The 12,029-nt window shown below is 41.4% G+C and overlaps 1 protein-coding gene across 2 annotated transcripts in view; it reads right to left on the reverse strand.

Moving 5' to 3' along the window:
- The window catches only part of LOC109966868 (homer scaffold protein 3), a 33,572-nt gene extending 21,824 nt beyond the window's left edge, over positions 1–11,748 (reverse strand). Inside the window, exons 1-2 of one of the 2 annotated variants that reach the window (XM_020612075.1) lie at positions 11,335–11,748; positions 8,569–8,614 (exon numbers count right to left, since the gene is read on the reverse strand). In XM_020612075.1, coding sequence (XP_020467731.1) covers positions 8,569–8,591 — 23 coding nt within the window. In that variant the 5' untranslated portion in view covers positions 8,592–8,614; positions 11,335–11,748. The remainder of the gene's footprint in view (positions 1–8,568; positions 8,615–11,334) is intronic. The other variant, XM_020612076.1, reaches the window with a different exon arrangement.
- Positions 11,749–12,029: the final 281 nt, after the last annotated feature.

Here is a 12,029-nt window from a genome sequence, read left to right on the forward strand (position 1 = left end):
ATAGCGGTGGCACTGCGAGTTATATATTTACAGCAAAAATATAAGTGGGGGGGGGGGGGGGGGGCAGTACATTACATACACACTAATTACCTTCATAACTAAATGTATGTAATAAGAAAAAATGAATGCATCACACTCAGGAAACTTTTTATAAGATCAATTCAAACATTATTAGAAGTAAGTTAAAACCATTATTAATAATTCATTTTGTGAGGACCCCATTCTTCCACTAAGTCAACAACAGTGGTTGATAAAGCTAAAAACTGGGGCAAAAATACTCCATGTGATGAGTTTTTCAGAGAGGTCCTTGATGATTTTCAATAATGAGGCTACTGCTAATGCTAATGAAGCTGAAGAGTTGCTAATTGCTAGCGGTCCAATTAGCTGTCTCACTCTCTGTCAAGACAAACTATGTTCTGTACACCTGTTGTGGGGGCTAACTGTGGATAAAGACTCACAAGACAACCTCCATGGGCGAATTTATGCAACATTACACAGCTAATACATGCATGATGTTAATGCATGCAATGAGCCGTTCTCATCACAAGTCAATGCCAACAATACTGAGGAAGATGTGCACTGGAGGGAGGCTCTGTTCTTTGTCTAAACAAGAGAAATAACCATTTCTATAGGTCAGCACAGGCTGTATGAAGCATTGTTCCCACTGGATTTGACTGGAATTATTGTAACAGTAGCTGTAATTGTTTCGACACAGATTACAATAGAGCCAAGGAAGCAGATTTAGATAATGATGATACAAACATGGGTCTAAATTAAATGACAACATTAGAGTCATTAACAAATGTGTTAGCCTCTAATTTTTGAAACACTTTGCTCTTAGAATTTGAATTGCTGGTTTTGTTTTAAATCAAATGTTTCAACAACTGCTCACAGGAGTTGGAGGAGAACTGCTGTAACATTATTTGGTGGCTGCAGCATTTCTAAGATAACTGATCAGGGTCTTGAAAACAAACAGCTAAATCAAGGTACACTGAAATTTCTTTCATAAAAGCCTCCTGACCTTTGAATTCAAGTCACAACAGTTTAATTTTTTTGGTGCATGGTTGCAAATGAAAGTTCTTATTTCACAAATGTTTCTGTGAGGGTAGAAATAAACAGATTTGTTAAATTGACCTCATTTTGGAGTTTTGAGTGCAGGCAATAGAAGAAGCTAAGAAAGAAATTGTGGTCAAAGTGAAAGAAATAAAGATATGGTGGGACCAGCTGGTTTGTTCATACATTTCTTATTTCAGTGGGCATCAGCATAAGTACATTGGTAAAGCCAGTTGTTCTGCCAAAGGTTGCTCTACACCATGTGTCCCTGCCACGTGACCACTTTCTACAGACATTGTTCACAGCAGAGACTGTGGCACATAATAGCAAGAAAGGCACAGGTGTAACATCATCATTAATAATGGCTTTGCTCCATCTTGGTGTGCCAGTTCCAGCCTCCTGCTATTGTGCACATTGGCTCACTGCCATGGCATGAAATAAAGCCACTAAGGTCCTTATTCACCCCCTGTGTCTCTTTAAGTCAAAATGTGTGAGCCAGATTGGTCACAGTGATTTACTTACATTTTCATGACTGATCAGCTGGTTTTCACCATGCATGTATAGGTGTTTTTCATTTTTATTTTTTAGTCTTCAAAGGCAAAATGCAGCACTCCATGTTTAAACACAGAAAAATAATAATGCTAAATACATTAAAACTAAGCACAGTGCTCAGAAAATGCTCCAGACAGCACCATGTTCATTTGTCCACAGTGGAAAACACTGTAAAGCTGTTGTCAGTCACTTCTAAGAAATACAAGTACAGTAAGTTTTAAAAGTTTGTATATTTTGCTACAAACATTTGAAGGTTGCAGCAGAAAAACAGATTATTTCTGCTGGGTTCTCATATTAACATAAACTGTGTAAATTATCAGGTGGGAGAGTTTGATCTGAAGTTTGTATTAAACCTCAATATGCATTTACATATCAGGAGGTAAAATCCTCAGACACAAATCCAGCACATTAAAAGTACAATGACAACACTTAATTATACTCAATAAAACTAATAATCTGACTCCATAACTGATAAAAGGACATGAAAGGTCATAAGTCAATATCCCAAAATAAATTTGAGTTAACAACCATGTACAATAGCCTCAGTCAAGATTTCCCTTCTATCATATTCACATCTTAATGAGAAATGATGACTGACTGCTCATCGGCTCCCAGTCGTCACATCGGATCACAGAAACTAATGTGCCATCATTCACTTGGCCCTTCTTGACGTTGAAAAGCCTGTGAAGCTCAGACAGGACGCATCACATGGACATTTGATCATATGAGCAGATTCAAATCTTCCTGAGGTGACAGGGTGCAAACGCTACGCTAATGTCTAAACTAATGCAGTGCAGCAAAGAGGAATCTGATGTCCTACAGCGTCCTGCACTAAACAAACACATCATCCAGTTAACATGAAACTGTGATCTAGATTAAACCAGGCGTTGTGAGCGTAAAACAAAACAAAAACTACATGACTGGGAAGAAGGAGACAGCTGTCAGAAAACAGAGCACGTAAGTGAAATGTAAAGCTACAAAAAGCAGCCCACCATCTCTAGCCTGTAGGGAGTGTTAACAAGTGCTGGTTGACAAACACCATGGGAAGACTGGCTTGTTTAGCTAGAAGACAAACTTAGAGATAAAATCACACCATAATGTTAAGTTGATTCTTGACCTTGGAAACACCAGCTGATAAAACAGTCCCATCAAAAAAGGCCCATTAGTGTCTATTCTAGTGCTTTTGATCAAATAATAAAACAGTCCCATCAAAAAAGGCCTATTAGTGTCTATTCTAGTGCTTTTGATCTTCCTCAGCACATGCAGTTGCCCAGTTGTAGTAGATGCGTAAAGCAGCATCAAATGGTAATACTTGGGTATTAAGCTTTTCGCTGCCGCTGCTTCATGGTCATGCAGCAGCGTGCTGAGGAGGACCCGCCTCCTGCCGTGAGCCATAGGCCTAAATCCAGTGAGACGACATCTGGATCAATTTTGTTAATCTATTCCAGGTCAAACATACATCCGCCCATCCCTCCGCCTCCTTCATCCACACTTCTACTCGTCCATGCATGAGTGGAGGGAGAACTGCGCTCAGATTACAGCTCAGTGATTAAATGGGTCAGAAATATGACAACACGCTTTTTGATGCAACATCACATTGCTTTTGACTCTAAGTGCAACCCTGTCCAAATTTATATACAACTAAAGCAGAAAATCAAGTGTTACTTAGGAAGCATAACCACAACCGTTTGATTAACCCTAATGAGGATCTGTTATTTATTTATATATCTGGCAAATACATTAACACTCAACATCAAAATGGACAATATAATTTCCACTTATAATGACTACAACTTTATTAACCTTTTATGGCGATGATTAGGAGCTCACAGCTCTTGGTTGAATTAACTGACTGGTATTTAAAATGTCAGAAAATAGTGGAGAAAGAATGTCACTTTCCCAGAGGTCATGGACACGTCTTCAAATTGCTTGTTTTGTCTGACAAACAGTGTTCGCTATCGCGCTTAAGAAATTTCTTAAATGATTAGTTAATCAAAAGTTCTAATGGTAATTCCAGCTAAAATGAAGAAGAGGCTGAGAGCTGGTTTTCTTATGGAAACTGGTAGAACAGCCTGTTACAAAGCTGCTCTGTCATTTAAGGAGAACAGCTCCTTGGAATTGTTTTATTTGTATTCAAGGTCTGCGTGGAGGAGACAGAAAGACACAGACAGGCAGAACCTGGTGGGGGACGCAGGGGGAGAAAGCTCTGCTGGGACCTGAGCCCAGGCAGGCAGGGCAGCAGGGGAACGCTGCTGAATCCTCAAGTGTGGTTCAAACCAATATGGGCACAACCACTATTTATGTCTTTCTGGGACATTTCATTTCCTCTTCTGCACATCTTAGCATTCATGCGCCACACCAGTTTTCAGGAGTCTGCCACGGGGGGCTGTCGCTGCTCGATCATCTGACGGTTGTGATGTAGTGCCAACTGGCAGCTTCGGGCAAACTTAAGGCACACTTCTGAAAGAGCTTTATTTGATATTCTGCCATTGTGAGAGTATGGGGGAGTAAAGCGGCTGAGTCTGAGCTGATGGCTGACGTTTAAAGTTTCTTTAATCCACTAACCAACGTCTACTTCACCCTACAAGCACTGCAGCGACACTGGATAGAGCAAGAGGCATGCGCTCCTGAGGCCGTCACTTCCCCTCCTCCCTCATGACAAATTAATTCCTATGAAGCATTCAGATGAATTTCGAGGACATGGGTGTACATACTAGATGAGAGCTCTGATGAAATGTCAGGCTGAGCCAAACAAACAGCCCTTCTCGTCCTCCCGGAAAGGCTTCTCAGCTTCACATTCATGCAGATGAGACAGTTCCTCTATGGTACAGGAGTATAGTACAACGGTATTTGGCTGTTGCCTGCAGCAAAGGTCATAAACAGAGGGACTTCTGTGATAGCTCCATCTGGATGAGCTGGGAAACAGACATAGGAGGGTTGAACATTCTGCAGAGAACAAGGAGGCTTTACTACAATCCGCCGAACTGTGTGGCTGCTTCACTGCAGGCCTTCATGCTCTGTTTCAGATTAGCTAGATAACGGCTCGTTACCTCTTGGGAGAAATCCCATCTCATATACAGTAGATATAAAGAGACAGTGATGTAGGAAAGTCATGTGCAGAGTTTAACTAAATGAGGACAATGATTTATGAATCTCCACCTCCACAAACCTCCAACATAGAAAGGATGCCCTTGCTGAATATTATTCTCTTTAGTTGTATGAATAGAATGACGTATTTTATCTTATGCTGCTTGTAATTCAGAGGCAGAGCCAACAAAATGGGAAATATAACTTGGTTCTCACAGTGCAGTCACTCATGTCCCAACATATCAACTGCATTTCTATAGGTAGGTATCTATAAAGCCAGCATCGCTAGACATTGTTAACCATTTCATTTGGCCAAGATTCGATATATTGAAATTAATCAACCCAAAGTTTAAATATTCCAGTACTTTCATATAGATATCTCCATCGTTACTAAACTTAACAACAATGAAATGTGAGAAAACCCTCAGTGGCTTTCAGTGTAGAATTTCTCAAATGTATTTCTTATTCACACTGACTGACACCATGGTTGTGCTGTGTGTCTTCGCACCAAGTCATCGCTTTCTAATCCTCTCTTCATCTCTTTTCTTAACCTCAGTACCCATTCACCACCCAAAATGCCCAATCCGTGAAACAGAAGCAGACCCCTCCTTTTGGGCAATGAGTCGCTTCTGTAGTTGAGAAAATTCTCCTTTAAACTGCTTATAATGGAGCCTATAAGCCCTGCAGGCTGCCAGTAGCCTGGGAGGACACCAAGGGTGTGAAACACACTGTCAAAATACGACTAAAAGCCTGTGTCTCACACTTAAAACGGCAAATCTGAAAGTTTACAGGAGGTTAAGACAGGATCAAAGCAAGAGCCTTAAACTTCCTAAAAAGCCATAAGCCAATGATCCAGTCAACTGAGCTGTTCCAAACAGGTACCAAAATATAGTTTTTTTTAGATGTAAATAACGGCAGCAAGCTCCTTGCATTTTGTGCGTCTTTAACGAGGATTAAAACAATAATGTAATAGTGTTGTGGCTGCCTGAATTGTTCTGGTTCCAAAGGAGCAGTAAAAAAGGAAAATGTCAGCTCAGCTGTGACTCTTACTACACCACATACAACTTTTTCACTCAAGCTCAACCTTCTTACTGGCCGTAATATAAGCCCCAATCACAAACCTGGTGTTTAATGCAACGCTGAAACAATCAATCATTCTATAAATATATTAATCGATAAGTTATCAACAAATATCTGGAATATATTAAACCTTTAAGTCAGCTGTCAGGTAAAAATGCCGGTCGCTGGTGCCAGCTATTCAAACGCTTCCCGCAGATTTATATCATTGTAAATTAAATATCTTGTTAAGTCTTTTTTATTTATCTAGCTCAGTATCACGAATACCAAATGTGTTTCAGGGGGCTTTAAAGTCTGTACAGCATACAACACCCTCTGTCCCTAGACCCCTGACCGTAAAGAGATCCCTTATTAATCAGTGTAAGTGATGGGGTATGAAGTCCACGGTCCTTCTGTGCAAAAATGTCTTTATTGTACAACCTGTTTTTTTCAGCGGAGCTTCCTTGCTGAGCTCCAGCGGTGGGGCAGTAACACAAAGAGAGAATTTAATTAAAGGCTTTGAAAGATAACTTTGGTTTTACACAGAACAAGGACTGTGGACGTCCCCCATCATTTTCAGAAGGGATCTCTTCGCAGCCTTTGTAGACAAGAAGAACAATTACAAAGGCCAGATGTTTCAATATGCATCTGGACATTGTTTAAGTCTGACAATGTGAGCCTGGAGGTTTAACATTATGAAGACTTTATCTCATCTCTTCTTTCAGACACCATATGAATTATTTATGCAACAACTCACATTGAATCATTCAGAAAAGTATCTTTCCTTGGATTATTGATTTAAAGCCTGTAAACAATTCTACAGTAATTCTAAAGTGAACACTCCGGTTCCACCATCCAGGCTGAAAAACAAGGGTTGACCAATAACCCTGCGTTTGTCCTGGTTTCTGCATCTGTCTGAAAGGAGTTCGATTCAGTGTAGAGCATCAGCTCAATGCTTCAGCAGAGCATCACTTTCCATCATCTGTGCATTAGGACACACAGCTGAAACGCCACTGGGGTTTTTACAGCCCCTGAGGACTTCAGGCTTTTCAAAAACCAGAAAAGCTTTTTGCTTTTCTTCCTGGCAGTTTCTTTGTTCCTCTCAAAGTATCTCTATTTAAGGGTCTGCTTCCTCTGACCTCCGAGAACCCCGTGTCCACATTCCTAAACCAGTGAAAGTGTCTGACTCAGTCCAGCAACATGACACGCTGCAACTACACACTGAAATAGCACAGCGAGGGGAAACGCTAACTCACATTGTAGCTGCTCAACAAGTCTCCATATGTGCAGCACAACCCAGTATGAATGCTGCCCAAGTTTCCTACACTGGCACAAAGTGAGGAAAACTGAAGTAAACAGAGGATTATGGCTGTTTTACATTTTCTTTGATCAGAGGTTACCGGCCCACCAAGCACCTCTTTGGTCCTCTACACAACCACAAGCCTTTAACTGGCAAAACATTTAGAAAAATACCTGAAGCGTGAGCTCTGACTTTGTTAAACAACAGCACAGCACTTCACTCATCTGAAGGTCAGCTCCTCTTGCACAAGACTGACTGATAACTGTCTCATACTGTGGGGGTAACACAAAGACAGAGTATTTTCTGTATTCATGATTTGAAGGTCAGGAAGAGACAGAGAGCGAGAGCGAGCTTATCTTTTATCTCAGCCCTCCGCCAGCGCTGTTATTCACTTTCATGCCAATAAAACACGGTGAAATGGACTGAATAGAAAGAGAGATGAATGTTTATTAGTACAATTGCAGATGTCTCCAAAACAGCAATTAAGAGATTCTATTCCCCACAGAGAAGCTGATTTCTCCCTGACCAGTGGGAGAACATAGACGCAGAACTGTTTTTATGGTATCATGCTGCAGATTAAATGATTATGTTCCTACTGACACCAAAGTTTCAACATCCTCTGTGCTGCTGCAGTATCAGGCTGCAATGTGACGTCACAGCAGATCTCAGCACGGCAGTAATATCTTCATCCTCCCATATGACTCTATGGTAATTATGTAGAGTAATGATCACACTGTGACCTACTCTGCCACATGCTGCTGCTTGTTTTATTTGGCCAACAGTCCAAAGATATGCAGATTTCTATCATAAAGAAAAACAGCAAAACAGTCACAACATTCTCTTGAGGATTTCCATCTTGTGATGTTTTAGCTTCATGTCAGAAGGAATTCATGCAAAACATATCAAGAGACTGTGAAATATGATGCACAATTGAAGCAATCCAACAGTATATGGGACAGTCAAGCTGCAATGGAACAACTGACAGGAGGATGATATGATGGAGGAGACACGACAGCAAGAGGCCGAGATCGTGCTGACAACATCTGCACACCATGACAAACACAAACCTCCACTCTGGGAATCCTACAGTTCCAATTTCCACAAACACGGAGGGAAGGATAAACATTATGGAGATGCGGTGAGGGTGAGGCAAAGCAAATAAATGTTGGATTAAATAAGGATGGGCGGATTGATCCCCAAAGTTTCAAGAGCCTAATGTTGTATTTTTGCTATCAAACAAAACCAAATGTACTTGTATACAAAGGCTCCTTCACAATTACATGTTGTAATCTTGTCTATTAAATGCTATTTGAAATTTTACAGTGATTAATGTGTTTAATATTTACCAGATTTTACACTTGGCTTGTTTTTTGTGGCCAAATAACATCTATATTCACCACACTAGATAATGTATGAATAAATAACAGACAATTTATCAGATTTTGCCAATGGAAGGTACAGGTATTAATAACAGCTCAGCCATGCAGAGCAACAACAAAGAGGCGACGGTGTGTTTGTACCTGTCTCGGTGTAGCGGGTACATTTTACAGCTCGTGGGCAACTCCTCTGCAGCAGGACAAGAGGAAAGAGGATCCAAGTTACAAAGTGACTTTAAACAGGATGTAAAGTCAAGTCTTTTCCACTGATGCAAGAGTATCTGTTAATACCCAGTACCAATCTGCAGATGAAACGTTTCCACACAGAACAGCTGCACAGCACAAAGGCCAAGCAGGCTAAGGTTGCTTAAAAAAAAGAAGAAGAAAAAAAAAAAAAAAACTAAAAAGAAGTTCTTTATTTTAAAAGAAACAATTATGTAATTTACTCAAATACAGTACACTACTGAAATTACAGCTCCACTTAAAAATGCTGCCTCAGCACATAGATCACGCTGGAAGTTGTTGAGAGACTGAAACAGGAGGCTTCTCTAAATGTGATCAAGAAATGCAAACACCGGCTTCTCCTTTTCTACCTTCAGCATCCCAGAAATCAACAGCATGACGCTTGCTGTCTTACAGTGCATTCTGGTGACCCTCTTCTATTCAGAAAATATCACGTGACCACACTGTATTTACCAGGTGTTTGCCTTCAGGCGGTCGTCACCTTCTGATATAACTCGGCTGGATGAATGGAAACGCTACTGCAGCTTGTGATTAATGGAAGCTGAACATGAACTCCACTTTGTTAGCAGCCTGAGGATCACTATCGCATTGAGACTGTCTTTCCACTGAGTTACATATTCAGTTTGCACAGGGGCCCTGAAGGGATCAGCAGACATGGATAAGTACTTTAATGTAATATGTACACAGTTTACGAGCACCTGTACATCCAACACTCGCTCTGTTTATGGACTTGAGGTGGCTGTTAATCAAGGCTTTCCTCTTCCTGGTGCTCACTTCTGTCAAGAGGACAGAAGGGCTGCAGGTTGTCTCTGCGTATCAGGAGTTGAATAGGTGGTGCCTGAGAGTAAATCCAGGTCCTTTCTGATTTTTATGTGGACAAGGTGATTGAATTGTGAGTGATACAGTATGTTCAGTCAGGACATAAATGTCTCAAACACAAGACATAAACAGTACAGCTGTTTGTGTCAGACCTTCTGTCAAACAGCTTTCCTACTACTGTACTGCAGATGTTAAACCTAAGTGCTGCTGTGCCACTGACATCAAACATGACATTTGAAAGGGCACAGTCTATCTGAAGTTTTCTGCCTCTGGCACGATGCCAGTCTGACTGAGACACTGCCACTTCGCCTCTCACATTCACATTTATAGATTTTACTACTCTGTGTTTTTGCAATGTATCTCAAACAGTCTCCACATATGAAATACATAAGTAGTACATTATGACGGAGAATGTAAGGTTACATATGTAAAAAACTGATCTCTGAGTAAAGTTAGAAGTTACTCAAAGACCTATTTGTTTAAAATTTGATGCACAGGTGCTCAATAGCGGTGTGAAGTCAATTCACTGACAGTTTGTCTTTAAGTCTTTGTTCATTTAAAACACAGATTCATACTGGATTCTCGGGCATTTAACACATTACTGGTTGTTTGAGGGGAAGGCTATGCATTTAGAAAACTGACTTTATGAGTTTGGGATGACACTGAACACACCGTTAGTTTCTGTGTCTCATTTGAGGTGGAGGCAAAGGTTCAGCCTGGCCTTAAAGGACAGTTGAAGATGACACCATCTTTGAGAGATCCAGCCACTGTCTGGGATGCAGCTGTTGAGGCAATCTGAGCAATAACCAGGTGAGCACCAGCATTTTGTCTCGTCACTGTGCAGTTTTACTGGTCTGAAGAATTGGGACATCCCAGTAATCCCACCTGATCTTCATAAGTAGCTTAAGTCGTACATAAATAGACAATTAGACCATAAGAAAATAGCACTGAGCACCTAAAATATTATCTTCTGATATATTATGGTGTGTTAAATTTGCCTGCAGTGATCATTTCTTTTCATTGTCACGGTTAAAAAAGAGTAGGAGCAATGACTGACCTTCCAAACAATATTCCAGTTAACCCATATTAACACTCACTTACTGTGCTCTTCAAATATTTTGAGTGGCATGGCAATTTAAGTGTCACTAAACTGCCTCTATGGGGAGAGACTGACAGCAGAGCCCTCTAGTATTGTGAGGAGGTTGGCATGTGTAATTCAGCACAGGCACACAAAGATAATGAGTGTGAGCTGGACACCGGGAGCTCCCCAGAGCAAACCCACCCAGAGTCCCCTGCACAACAACTGCCCTGGATGTGGTCCAAGCTCTACGCTCTGTGTGCGTGTGGCTGATGCAAACAGAGGACTGGATCAGACGACATGAAATCACAGTAACTGAAAAAGGCAAGATGGACCTCTGTCTGGATGTTTAATAATATGACCATAAAGTATCATGGTCGATTTTAAACAAACCAAACATCCACCGAGTTAAATGCAGCGCAGTCACGATCTGTCATCGACCTTCTCACGGTCACAGCTATCATTCCGGTGGAAATGGACAACAGACTTCTGGTGAAACTAGGTCAAGCTCTACGTTTCACAAATAAAAAGATTCTGTCTCTGTAATAAAAAAAAACAACGCAGTGTCACGTGAAATGTTTCTGATCGACTGATCCAAAAATGCTTTAAGGTAAAAAAAAAAAAAAAAAATGCTAAACCGGATCAAACATAAGCTCAGAAACCAGCTAATCACCACAAAGTTCACTTTTTATGCATTTCAGCATCTGAACAAATCACTTCCAGACAGCAGGAGCGGGGGAACTGTAAAAAGACACAAAGCTGCAACTTACCCCATGCTCCGAGGATCTGAATGCTGTTTTGGGGGACTGATTACACTCAGTAACTCTTTTTCTTCTTACTCCTCCAAAGTGATTCTTTTCTTCCCTGAAATCCTGAACTTTTAAGTTACATTTCTGGGGTAAGAAGACAAATCACTTCCGACTCCACATTCCCCGTTTCCCCTCCAGGCAGCACTCCTGTCCTCTCAAGTCAGTTGTACTCCAACCGGTCTACCTCCCTTTGTCTGCGGATTTTCACGGCGAGCAGCACCGCGGATCTCTCGTCCCCGTGCGTAACTGCGCACCGTGGTCCGTTTGGCTCAGCTGTGCGGGCCGGACAGACGGAGGGGTATCGATGAATCTCGGCGGACAGAATACTTTTAGCTCAACCCTCCACCGGGACTTGTGTGCTGGGCTTTCCTCCTGCTTCTGTGCCAGAAAACACTGGGATCCCTTTCAACTCTCTCGGTGGGACCGTGGAGCCTCCTTGGCGCCATCTGATGACCACAATGCCAAACTACAAACAAACCCATCCTAATGTGTCAGTGTGAAATACAACACGTGGAAATGGCCTGCAGACAGCCTCTTAAGCACCCCTCGGTGCGTATTTATTGTGCGCAGTAATAAAAACTAGAAGCAACTGAAATTACTGAAGAAAGCGCAGAAGCCAAATAGCTTAGAACAAGCTTCAGCAACTAATAGATAGA

The sequence above is a fragment of the Monopterus albus genome, unplaced genomic scaffold, assembly GCF_001952655.1.
Source record: "Monopterus albus unplaced genomic scaffold, M_albus_1.0 scaffold120.1, whole genome shotgun sequence".
Lineage (NCBI taxonomy): Eukaryota > Metazoa > Chordata > Actinopteri > Synbranchiformes > Synbranchidae > Monopterus > Monopterus albus.